The sequence below is a fragment of the Artemia sp. Qi Xiang Cuo genome, chromosome 11 (assembly GCF_049724085.1).
Source record: "Artemia sp. Qi Xiang Cuo chromosome 11, ASM4972408v1, whole genome shotgun sequence".
Taxonomy (NCBI): domain Eukaryota; kingdom Metazoa; phylum Arthropoda; class Branchiopoda; order Anostraca; family Artemiidae; genus Artemia; species Artemia sp. Qi Xiang Cuo.
Window position 1 is genome coordinate 9,087,956 of NC_142804.1, and position 13,478 is coordinate 9,101,433.

The 13,478-nt window shown below is 36.0% G+C and overlaps 1 protein-coding gene across 2 annotated transcripts in view; it reads right to left on the reverse strand.

Moving 5' to 3' along the window:
* Positions 1-13,478, reverse strand: part of Rsod (superoxide dismutase family protein Rsod) — a 108,363-nt gene that overhangs the window by 44,714 nt on the left and 50,171 nt on the right. For both annotated transcript variants that reach the window (XM_089096269.1, XM_089096270.1), the window contains 3 exons: positions 11,507-11,686; positions 4,671-4,863; positions 3,719-3,842 (listed from right to left, as the gene is read on the reverse strand). In XM_089096269.1, coding sequence (XP_088952395.1) covers positions 3,719-3,842; positions 4,671-4,863; positions 11,507-11,686 — 497 coding nt within the window. The remainder of the gene's footprint in view (positions 1-3,718; positions 3,843-4,670; positions 4,864-11,506; positions 11,687-13,478) is intronic.

The following is a 13,478-nucleotide window of genomic DNA, read 5'->3' on the forward strand; positions in this document are numbered from 1 at the left end:
TGGTAAGGAACTGTAATTAAGGAGTAACCCAGCTCAATAGTAACCGAAATTCTAAAAAACGGAATTCTGATACCAATAGATACATAAAAAGAATCAGATATGCTGATTTCATAAAAAGAATACTGATTTCAAATATAGAAGTTTCATCAAGTTTAGTCCCATCAAAAGTTACGCGCCTGATAAAATTTGCCTTATTTTTAAAAAATGGGGAAACCCCTTAAAAGTCAAAGAACCTTAATGAAAATCACACTATCAGATTCAGCGTATTAGCGAACCCTACTGTAGAGGTTTTAAGTCCCTATCTGCAAAAATAAGGAATTTTGTATTTTTTGCCAAACGAAAGATCACGGATGTGTGTTTATTTGTTTTGTTTTTTTTTCCAGGGATGATCGTAGCAACCCAGTGGTCCTAGAAAATCACGGGATTGCTCATTCGAACGGAAATTAAAAGTTATATTGCCCATTTTAAGTGACCAAAAAATGGAGGGCAACTAGGCCCCCTCCCACGCTCAATTTTTGCCCAGAGTCACTCGATCAAAATTTTAAGATAACCACTTTGTTCAGCATGGTCGAAAAATATAATAACTATGTCCTTGAGGATGACTTAATCCCCCAAAGTCCCTGGAGGAACGGCTGCAAGTTATGAACTTTGCCCAATGTTTACATATAGTTTTGGCTATTGGGATGTATACAGACGTTTTCAGGGGGGATCTTTTCTGGTAGTGGGGGGTGGGTGGGTCGGGGATTACATGGGAGGATCTTTCCATGAAGAAAGTTTTCATGGCGGAAGGGACATTGCTATCAAGGGGGCGCCAGATTTCCGGGCATTATTTAAAAAACGATCAGAAATTAAATAAAAAAACAAGTTTTTCAACTGAAAGTAAGGAGCAACATAAAAAATTAAAACGAACAGAAATTACTACGTATATGATTGGGTTCGCCCCTAGTCAATACCTCGCTCTTTACACTAAAGTTTTTTTAATACTTTCATAAGAGCTATTTATTCTAATTAACGGCCTTTGTGATTAAGGGGTCATTTTCAAAGAATTGGAACAAAATTCGAACTTTAGCGTAAAGAGCGAGGTAATGACTAGGGGGAACCCCCTGATACACATATTAAAAGTATATGAATATAGAAGTTCGTTACGTAAGTTAATTCGTAATTTACGTATATTTATTACTAATAAAAACGTTCCTAAATAAAATTAAACAACTTTCGAGAAAACCATTTAACCAAAAAAAGTAAAATTGACATGCAAATATCGTTTTAATTATTCATGTACAGTGAGCCAAAATCAAAACCTGCATTAATTCAAAAACGTTCAGAAATTTAATTTAAAAAAAAAAATTTTTTTAATTGAAAGTAAGGAGCGACATTAAAACTTAAAACGAACAGAAATTATTCCGTATATGAAAGGGGCTCCTCCTCAACGCCTCGCTATTTACGCTAAAGTTTGACTCTTTCTCACAACTCTATTTTTTAAAACAATAAAAAACTTTAGCGTAAAGAGCGAGGCGTTGAGGAGGGGATAGTCCCTTTCATATACCTAATAATTTCTGTTCGTTTTAAATTTTAATGTCGCTCCTTACTTTCAGTTAAAAAAACTTGTTTTTTTGTTTTTTTAATTCGAAACTAAAACCAGTTTCATGGTTTATATAGCTAATAAAAGTATCTACAAGTATCCACACGAATAACAAAACGTATAACGTATCCACACAAGTTAATTTATATTGCCGGCACTCGTGTACTGAACAGGACCAATGGTCTTTGATAACATTGAGCTGAAAGATAATATTGTGGTTTTCTTAATATATGTTTTGTTTGTGCAAAATCCCGCGACTCTGTTAAAAGTGAAACGATTTTTCTTTAATTTCAAACTAAATTGCGAGAATAAGAACGTTCATCGCAGCTAGTGGCTACTACTAAGTGGCTACTAGTGACTAAGTGGCTACTAGGGGCAAAGGGGCAAAATCTGGTTTACAAGTAAAAGAAATTAATGGCAGTCGTTTACCTGAAAAAGTTCCCAATAGCCTCCAAAAGGTCCCTTTCTAAGGATTTCAGAACATGGGGGATCCTTGACAGCTTAATCGTCTTGCTTGGCCTAGAATTTTCCGTATCTCCGGTCTATTTTCTCTAGTTTTACTACATAACATGCAAACAGTTTTTTATGTAGTTTCTTTTTATCTGAAAACTGTTACTTATCTAGTTATCTACAAAGCCAAAATAACTTCGTATTTATCAATCTCCACCCCCCCCCCTCCCTTAGACTAATAGCAACTTCTGATTCTATAAATTCCTTCCTTTGGACGCTCAAAACCAAATTTTTGAAGACTCTTGTGAATATTTCAACAAAATACTAATAACATTATTGCCCATCCCCTCCCGAATCCTTGATACGAGCCTGATCAATATTTTCACTTGCTGATTTGTATGTGACCTTGTTTATCTTGTAATTTTTTTCAGTCTGTTTAACTACATCACGCGTTAAACGATTCCCCCTTGATCTGGATTAGTAGTTGAATGTTAAATTTTAATTCAGTTGTTATATAAGCATTGAGTTTTCTACTATGCCTTTGGTATATTCTAAAGGTCAGGCAATATGAAAGAGTTAGCAGCAATACCATCCGCAAAACAGCTGGAAACCAGTCAACCATATCACATATTATGAAATGCAAGTGGCTCCGGCAGTCTGGCCACGTACTACGACTCCCCGACGACGCGTTATCAGAGTAGTGCGTTAATTGTTTCCTGTTCCCTGGAAGTAGCTAGCCGTTCATCAAAGAAAATATGGTTCATGTCCAACCTGGAGCCGTTTAGTACGTTCAGGAATTTGGGCAGATACTCCCTTGTACAGGAGTACATTATGTAAGGGAGTAAAACATGTACTGCAGACACTCCATGCGCTGCTGCTACCCCGTGTTGCATCGGATTATAATTTCAGAACAACATTTATATTAGAACGGTAAAGGCCAAAAATATGCCTTTGGCTGAAAAGGGTAACCAAACCATGGGCTGTACGGTTTGTGCTATACAAAACCATGTGCTGCTGCAGCCTCATGTGACATCGGATTGTTATTTCAGTTATTGTTATTTCATTTAAAGTAGAATGGCTGAAAGGTCAAAAAATGTGCCTTTAGGGAAAGGGGTATCTGTACAGTAATAAAAAATAGCCCTTGTCAAAAAGGTTTGTTATAAATACATTTGAGAAGAAAGGTGCACGTGGACATGTTACACACTTGACAAACCTGTCATACAAGGATATTAGTTCCGTATGATTAAAGGTCCTGCAGAGAGGTCCCTGGGCCTCTGTACCCTCCATATTCCTTTATCCCCAAACATAGACATGGTGTACCTCTTTTGACTCGCTAAAACTTGGAAAATATTTTGTGTTTGGTCCATAATTATTAAAAGTTAATCGCTAAAAAATAATTAAAATCAAAGGCACACTAGTTTTTAAAATGTCTTAGCTCGTTGATTATAAATCTGAGGCTATAATTATAATACAGAAGTCTGAAGCTAAGAATATTACGTATATATTTAACGTACTGGGATCGAAACTGGTTGTCAATCGTTGAACCGTCAACTCTAGACAAACGGATATGGAGCCAAACACGTCATTGGATCTCAAAAGTCATATTTATCCGAGGACTTGAAACGTTAAACGGGTCTACAAGTAAGTATTAAATTATTAAGCGTAGTTCAGAAATATAACGCTTACATTGTAAGGGTTATAGACGGGTCCTGCACTTTTACACCTTTCCTGCCAGTCGTGATAGTCTTCATTAGGAATGTCGTTGTGAACATGAAATTGATGGTTAAACGTGTCATTCATCGCTCCATCACTATAAAAGAGGTATATATAACACGAGAGCACACAAACACATCTAGCATCCATCAAATAAAATATAACTGAAATGATAGCATTTCCTTAAATAGTGGCACAAGTTAACCCTACATACATGAATTTAATAAAAAATAATTGATACCATGAAATATACAAGGCATGCTACCAAAAAAGTTATCATTCACTAAGAAATCTTTTTTACTATTTATTAAGACGTGACAATAGGTAAGCTAAAATAACAATAAAATTAGCATAACATGCCATTTAACTTGAAAGTCCAAACAGTGTTAGGCTGGCCTTTTTGCCAGTCTTAGCTGAAATTTCATTAGGGATGAATCGAAGACTCTTTTACGTTTGACTTTTAGTTGTTTTACATCAATGAGTTTCTTATACTGAGTTATATTTTTACTGATTTGTACTTTTACTCTTTTTTCATTTTCTCTAAAGACGGCTACTGCTCTTATAGTCAAAATATTCGCTTAAGCCTAATTTTGATTGGCATCATTCACCCTATCAGGAACAGGGCCGGCCTTGAATGAACAACCAATCATAGCCTTCAAAAATTTCAAAGACTGTCCAGTCATAGCCAGATATTCAAAAACGATCCACCTACAAAAAATGCTGGTGGCAGGATAAATGATGTCAATCAAGGAGAGGCTTTAGCTTTTATATTAATCATTCTCTTCTCAGAAAGCTCCCATTCTAAATAATTTCTTTTTTTTATGATAGATAGGTAGTTTAGTATTTGTCATTACTTATTTCAATAAAGTACTAAGAAATTTCAGGCAAGAAAATAGCTCAGACGACAAACATGTTGATATCCTACCTATACAGAAGAGACTCCACAAAAATTGAAGTTTCTGATAACTCATCGTCACTTCGTTGTCTGAATATAATTCTTCCAGATAAAGGATACAGAAATGTCACTGTGGCTGTTAAGACATTCACTCCTATTGGCTCAATATTGGCGCATGTCCATCTCCCGCCATCAGATGCGTAATGGATTACGATAGATCTGCCTGAAGATATGGGAAATGTTAAGATACAACAAAAAAATGTTCCATATTTTTGTAATCTCATTCACAGGGGTACCAAATCACAAAAATATAGAGGGGGGGGAGGAGAGGATTTTATTCAGTTTTCTTTTTAACGGAAGTTCTAAAAATAGTTAGTTTTCCCCACAATTTAGGGGGAAGGGCAACTTTGTTTTGTCAATTTTTCGAATGGAAATGCAAAAAGATATTTTCAGGTATTTTGGGGGAAATGGGCAATAAAACCGAGGGGAAAGGCAATAACCCCCACCACTCATTTGGCACCCCCACTCATTCCAGCCTCATCTATTTTGTGGCACTTGCCACTGTTTTTCTGCCACCAAAATGTGGCTGTAGTCACCAAACTTCGACCAGTATTTTTTTCCTTACGGGAATGTCGGTGTACTCATATGTTTATGTTTACTATTGTTTTGTTGTTGTTTAGTATTGTTTTGATTTTTTCTTTTGAATAAATACTCCTTTATCTTAAAAATCTAAGTCATTCCTAGAACGTTAAATCAATACCAAACTTCAGCAACAACAAAATTTTCCTTTGCTTCGTGTCTAGGAATTTAGATCTGATAAGGACAAAATTTTGCTGGCTGATTCTAAATGCAACAGCCGTTTTCTCTATAAAGTTTCTTTTCTGGTGAGAAATGTTTCAAGACTTTTTTACTACTTAGCACAGGCAGCCTAGCATATACAAATTGTTCTTATTTTTGTTGGATATCTATAATACAACTACTACTACTAACAACTCACCGCAGCACCAAGCCGCCTGAGGCCAACACAGCTACGCAAGCTTTTCCTCCACCCCAATCTATTCAAAGCCTCCCTTTTTACACCCACCCACGAAGTTCACATCCTTCTTTATGGCGTATTCCCACCCTAGATGAGGACGACCTTATTTCTGTTTAACCCTAGACCGTTGGCCATAAAGAATAACCTTCGATAATGTGTCGTTCTTCATCCGCATCACATGCCCCAGCAGTCTCAACTTATCTTTTATTATAGCCATAGAGAGCAGAATTGAACCACATTTTTGTAATAGCTAATTGTTTGACATACGGTTAGTCAGCCAGGTACCCAGAACAATCCTTAAGCAATTTCTCTGGAAAATATTTAGCAAATCTCCAACCGCTTTTCGGAGCGCCCATGCTTCAGAGCCATATTTGATCACTGTAGTAACTATTGCTTCCAATATTGTAACCTTGGTTTGCAGACTTATCTTCCTGTTCTTCTAGAATGTTTTTAGCTGTGAAGAAAACCCCTGAGCCTTGGCTATTCTACTTTTAACATCTTCACTGCTCCCACCATCATTACTAATAATACTACCAAGGTAAGCGAAGCTGCCCACCAGTTCAATCTTTTCATTACCCAGCGTCACCTTTTCATCTTAACTAATTCGTAGCCTTAGTGACTTGTTCTTCTTAACATTAATTTTCAAACCTATTCTAGCACCCTGAACTCGAAAAACCTCTAAACTTCATTCATTTTGTTCACATTTTCATCTAGGATGCTTAAATAATCAGAATAATCTAAGTCCAGGAGACTTTTTCCTCCCCATTTTATTCCGTGGTCTCCCATTGCCTTTCCTGTGCTCCTTAAGACAAAGTCCATCAAAATAATCCATACAAATAGGGATAGAAAACAACCCTGCTTAACTCCTGATTTAATACAAAACCAGCTGCTAATCTCATTTCCTACCTTAACCGCAGCAGTGTTATTCTCATACATAGCACTAGTCCCTTTAATGTATTTGTCTGGTATACCATGCAATGATAAGACCTTTACTAAAGTTCTTCAATCAACAGAATCAACCGCTTGATCTCAATCTCTGAAACGGAGGACAAAAGGTGTATGAAGACTCAAGCACTTCTTAATTATTAGCCTAAGTTTAAAAATTTGTCAACACATCCTCTACCTTTTCTAAAACCGCACTGTTCTTCTCTTAAAACTTTGTCAACGGCATCTCTCAGTCTAAAAAGTATCATATTACTAAGTAATTTACTACCTACAGAGACCAGACTAATGCCTCGATAATTACCACATTCACTTTTATCACCTTTCTTATAAAGTGGCTTAATTAAGATTTTCCTAAAATCGTTAGGTACTTCCCCTTAGTGAAACAAATTTTGGCTATATACAATTTTGCAAATTTTGACTGTATGCAAATTTTGACTATGCTTCTAGTACTGACTTTATATGCAACGTCAGTTCTTCTCTTTCGAGCATGCTCTCTCAGGGAATGTGCGAAAATATTATTTTGGGACTAGAAACCGTTTTATATGTCAATTCAAAGGCAATTAAGTAGCACACAAATTATATCAAGGGCGGCACTCTAGCATTGCCTGTAGTAAGGGACCCGTAAGGCTTCCATGTATTATTTTTTATTTATTTATTCCCCAAAGCCTGTTCATACAGAAGGAATGGTCGTAATATCTTCGAAATGGCTTATTTGATTGAAAATATTATTGCTCATTTTAAGATTCAAAAATGATTGGAGGAGGACCAGTCCCCCTTTCACGCCCTTTTTAGCTGCCCACCCCCAAAAACATCCGATCAAAATTTTGAGATAGCTATTTGGTTCAAAATAATCTGAAGGTCAAAGAACTATGCCTCCGGGGATGACATGGCCTCAATAGCCTTTGGGGAAGGGCTGTAAGTTATGCAAGCTACCCATTATTTACATATAGAGTTAGTTTTCGGGAAAGAGGGACATGTTTGATCCTGGATCTCCAGATAGGCTTTGGGAATGAAAGTGAAACTTTCAGGAAATGCTGAGGGGATGTTGAAAAAAGCAAGACACAATATGTTCATGTTGGTTGTCAAAAGAGTATATCAGCAATATCTTTTGAACGACTTAGGGTATTAAGTTGAAACTTTCTGGGCATGTTGAGAACTTATTGAAGGGAAACCACCCCTCTTGCCTTTTTTGGATCCCCCCCCCTCAAAATCGATACAAATTTTTAGATAGCCATTTTGTTCAAAATAGTCAAAAGATATAATAACTATGCATTCAGGGATAATGTGACCCCCACAGCTCCCGGGGCAAGTATTAGATATTGTGCAATTTTCCTATTATTTACATATGGGATTTATTACTGGGAAGGGGCAAATGTTCAATCCTAAGTGTGTTCGAAAAGGCCAAGGGTATACAGTTGAAACTTCAGGGAATGTTGATGGGTATTTTGAACTAAACCAAAAGGTACTACGTGCATCCATGTTATAAAAAGGGCGCATCTGCAACACCTTAGGAACAGCTAAGGGTATTAACTTGAAACCTTCAGGGTTACTACTACTACAACTACTGTGACAGCAACTGCGACTACTTGGAATGTGACTACTTGCAACTTTAGACTATTTACGTTTGTACCTACGACTATTTGAAACTGCAACTACTTGCAACTGTGACTGCGACTACTTGCCACAGATGCTATGACTACTTGCATTATGACTGAGACTACTTGCGACTGCAATTGCGACTACTTACAACTGGGACTGCGATTAATTGCATCTGCGACTACTCACGACCGATGCTGATACTTCCTCTGTGACTACTTATGAATGTAACTACTTAGGACTGCGACTATTTGTGATTTCAACTGTGACTACTTGCGACTGTGACTGCAACTACTTGTGACTGCGACTACTGCTGCCACTACCACTGATACTACTCCGATTAAGACTCCAACTGTGAATGCTAGTACTGCTTCTGCTACTACTGCTACTATTACTATTATACCAAATCAAAAGAGGTTAAATGCGTGCGGGTTGTCTAAAGGGCTGCAATATCTCGGGAATACCTATGGTTATGAAGCTAAAAACTTCAGGAAATGTAAAGGTATATCTTAAACTAAATAAAACACTCAATGTGCATCCAGGTGCTCAAATTTTCGCATCTGTAATACCTCAGAAGCTGCTTAGGGTATTAAGCTGAAACTTCCAAAGAAGGTTGAGGGGGGTATTGCACGGGGGGTATTGCACTAAATCAAAAGACACTAGGTGTGTCCAGGTTGTCAAAAGGGCATATCTGGGCGTAACTAAATTGATCTCAAGAACAGCCATGGGTATTAAGTTGAAAGTTTCACGGAATACTAAGGGGGGTACTAAACTAAATAGCGACACTATATGTACCCCGGTTATCAAAACGGCATATCTGCGGTATCAAGACAACAATTGAGGGTACTAAGTCGAAACTTTCAAAGAATTTTGAGGGGGATTTTGTACTAACTAAAAATACACCAGGTGCATCTAGATTGTCAAAAGAACGTATATGAACGTATCTATACTGATCTCAGGAACTGCATCGGGTATTAAGTTGAAAGTTTCATGGAATATTAAAGAGAATGTTAAACAAAAAAATATATAAAAGATATTGTATGGATCTACATTGTCAAAACAGCACATCTGCAATATCTCAACATTTAAGGTTGTTAAGTTGAATTTTTCAGAGAATGTTGAGGGGCATGTTGAAACTAAAGACACTATGTGCATTCTGGTTGTCAAAAGGGCGTATCAGAAGTTTCTCTGTAACGACTAGGGCTATTAAGTCAAAACCTTCAGGAAATGTCAATAGGGTTGTTTAAATAAGTTAAAAGCCAGCATGGACATCTTTTAATTTAGTGAACAGTTAAGGGTATTAAATGGAAACTCTCAATTATGTGAGTCCCAGTTGTCAAAAGGGCGTATCTACGATATTTCTGGAATTATTAATGGTATTAAGCTGAAACCTTCAGGAAATTTTAAAGTGATGTTGAACTAAATCATAAGATGCAAGTTACATCTCGGCTGTCAAAATGGTACATGCTATATATCAGGAGCAGCAACGGTATTAAGTCGAATATTTCAGGTAATGCTGAGGGAGATTTTGAAGAAGATAAAAAGACACTATTTACATCCAGGTTGTGGACATAGCGTAAGCGAGACTGAGATTAATCAAAACGGCAAGGGTATTAAGTTTCAAATTTCAGAGAATGTTTACAGGGATGCTGAACTTAACCAAAAGACATTCAGATTTCCCTAAGCAATCTAGAAATGTAAATAAGAATCCAACATTTTAATTCTTAAGCCGAGAAGCTAAACAAATTGGAATCATAATATTGACATAAAATTTTGAATATTGAAAAATATTCAACAAAATAAAAGTTCAAAATAGGGATAAAATCCTTTTTAATAGACAGTGTATAATAAATTTCACAAAAAATACCAGATGTTTCGGTCACATATACAGTGACCGTCATCAGTAGTGAAACTACTGATGTAGTTTGAGGTCACATATGACGGTCACTGTATATGTGACCGAAATATCTGGTATTTTTTGTGAAATTTATTTACTGTCTATTAAAAAGGATTTTATCCCTATTTTGAACTTTTATTTTATCGTCATGGAAAGCCAGTGTGGTCTCCGAGATTATCTATGAAAATTATTCATAATAATAATGAAACTTTGGCAATAAAAACAAGCAGAAATTATTTTAAAAACTATTGCGAAACAGAACTTTTTCGAAGAAAAGTATAGAGTCACATTAAAACGTAAGATGAGCAGAAATAAAGTCCTATAATAATTCAAGCTTTAAGCAACCAGAAATTACTCTTAAAGTATAAATGGAATCCAAAACTAACAGAAATTAAGATAAATAATCACATCAATCATAAAAATAACGAAAATTGATATAAATGAATAACTAAATGTTAAAGTGAGCAAAAACTGAATAGTTGAAAAATATTTAGAATATTGGAAGCTGCAATATTAACAGTGACCAAGTATGGTTCTGAAACGTGAAGCTCTAAAAGACTGAGGAGGATTTTTTAGATGTTTTCAAGAAAAAATGTCTACGCATTGTCTTGAGTAGCTTACTTACGTTTTGGGTACCCAACAGGCTAATCGTGAATTCAAACAGTAAGCTGTACGAAAAATATGGTTCAATCCCGTTTTCTGGGGAACATAATGAGAGAAAGGTTAAAATGGCTAGGCAATGTTCTGCAGGTACAGGATGACAGAATTCCAAAGATCAAGGCCAACAAGGCCAAAGGTTGGCCAACCAGTTAGGGCCAAACAAAAGGCAGGTTGTCCCCAAATGGGGTGGGAGTATGTCATAAGGAAAGATTTGAGGGAAATTGGATCTTCTTGGGATTGTATAAAGAAGGAGGCTTTGAATATACTGGAATGGAGGAGGAGCGTGCAAATGTGTGATGCTCTTGGTACCTGGCTTATTGACCATATTTCAAATAGTAGGCTGCATGAGAAGTGTGGTTCAATCCCACTGTCTAGGGCTATAATGAGAAAAAGGTTGAGATGGCTTGGGCACGTTCTGCAAATGAAAGATGACAGATTGCCGAAGATTGTCCTTTTCGGCCAACCGTCTATGAATAACCGGAAGGCAGGTCATCCGGGTTTGGGGTGGTAAGATGTCACAAAGGTTTAAAGGAAACAGGAACTTCTTGGGATAGCGTAAAGAGGGAGGCTTTGTTCAGATTGGGATGGAGGAAGAGCGCGCGCAGTTGTGTTGGCCTAAGGCAGCCTGGTGCTGCAGTGAGTTGTTAGTAGTCGTAGTAGTAGTAAACAAAATTACAATCTAAAATTATAATGACAACAAGTTAACTAAACTGATCAATATTAGATTCTCACCTGAAATAGTATACGGGCCATAAAGCGGAAGAGATGGGTCATAATATGATTCAATCTTTTCATCCAGACCTTTAAGGTTTCCAAATTTTCCACTTAAATCTCCAAGCTCGTACATATCAGAAGACCCCATTCCGGGAGGGGGAGAGTCTTGTGGATTCCATCCAAATGGATTGTAGTGTCCTTAAAAATAGAACAAGTTAAATATTATAATTACAAGTTAATACAAGTTAAATATAAGAAAAACTTAAATATTATTTTTATTTAAGGCTCTTAGCAGCTCGAGCCTCACTCGTTGCAATGTTTTGGCTATTTGCTTAACCTGCCCGATGAAACACTCCCCGACTCATCTATAAATTTGACCCAAATACAAACGACCGGAAATACCCCAAAAGTAGATGGAAGGACGTCATCCACGGTCGACACATTACCAGGAGCATCCACCACAATGAAGTTCCAAGCTTCCAACCCTCACCGAGGACAGGCCACTCTGGACGCGACAACTAAATATAATTTCTAATATAAATAAAAATAATTAATATTGTTATATATATTAGATATTACGAGTATCAATATATAATAAATATGATATTATTTATAATAGATATACAATAATAATTATCATAGTATTCATTTCAAGCTCCAAATAAATATTTCCATCCCTCATCCGTAACTTCTATAAAAAAAAAGAAGAAATTACTGACATCCATCTTCTTTTGACTTTTTTATCCTATTTTTTTCTTTTTATTGTCAAATTCCATCTTTGGGGCTTGCAATCTATTTTTAAAACTACATGAAAAGTTTCTTTTCGGATTGGAGTCCAATCTTTTTCAATAAAAAAAAGAAAAATATTTTTAACACGAAAGGACACACAAATAGAAAGCTATAAACTACTTTTGTAGTGATCAATCAAGAAATATACTAGGAATTGAAAAATATAAATATCAAGGAAATTAATGCAATAAACAAACTTGGGAACTAGATGAAAAAATGAATAAAGAGGCAATTAATAAATTTTTGGAAAAGAAACGTTTAATAGACTGAACAAGAAAAGAAGGGGAACAAATTGATTTTTACAAAACTTTCAGTTGATAAGTTAGTTTTACATATGCGCCATCTAGTATTTTCGTTTAGAGATGGCAGAACAAGTCCGCGCCCAAACAAACACAAAAGAGTATGGGACTTTTAATCCATAACCGGCCACTAGTGTTGGGCGATAATTTGATCAAACGATATATCAAAATATCGATATTTTTACTTTCGATATTCGACAATCGATATATCGATTTCGATATTTCTGATCAGTTTTTATTCAGATTAACTCTTGGCTTTGCAAAGTTAAAAAAAAATTGGGTACTTATCTGTTAGCCACTACACACTCGGGAATCTGAATCTATAAAATAATACAACAACCGGTTTATTGCTGTTTGTATACGGAGACAATTAGATTCGACTCAGTGGAAAACTACAGTGTAGCTATGTTTAATAAATATTTAGTTGGTATTTTGGTTTATTTAGGTTAGGTTATTTATTGCATGCAGCACTGCTATACTTAACCCCCACCCCACCCTACCCCTCGTGTGCAAATATACAGCCCAAATTATGTATATGATTGATGATTTTATATGATGATTTTTTTTACATATGAAAAAAAATGATTGATATCGAATCTACACGGGCCAAAATTAATCCTTCTCTCCTTTGGCCTTTTCTGCCCTCTAAAAGCGATGAGTCCTTATCCGCATCTGCTATCCCTGATTCTTAATGGTACGCATATTATAGATTCAATATATATTATTATATTATTATTATTATATCCTATCTATTTCCCAAGCATAGCAGTTGTTTCTACCCCGTACCTGTAGATCTAAATTCTCGAATGTGTACTGGCTGATAGAAAAGTACCAACAATTATAATAAAAGTGTATTTTGCAAAATTTTTTTAAACTTTGAATAATAGAAAATCAAGCAATAA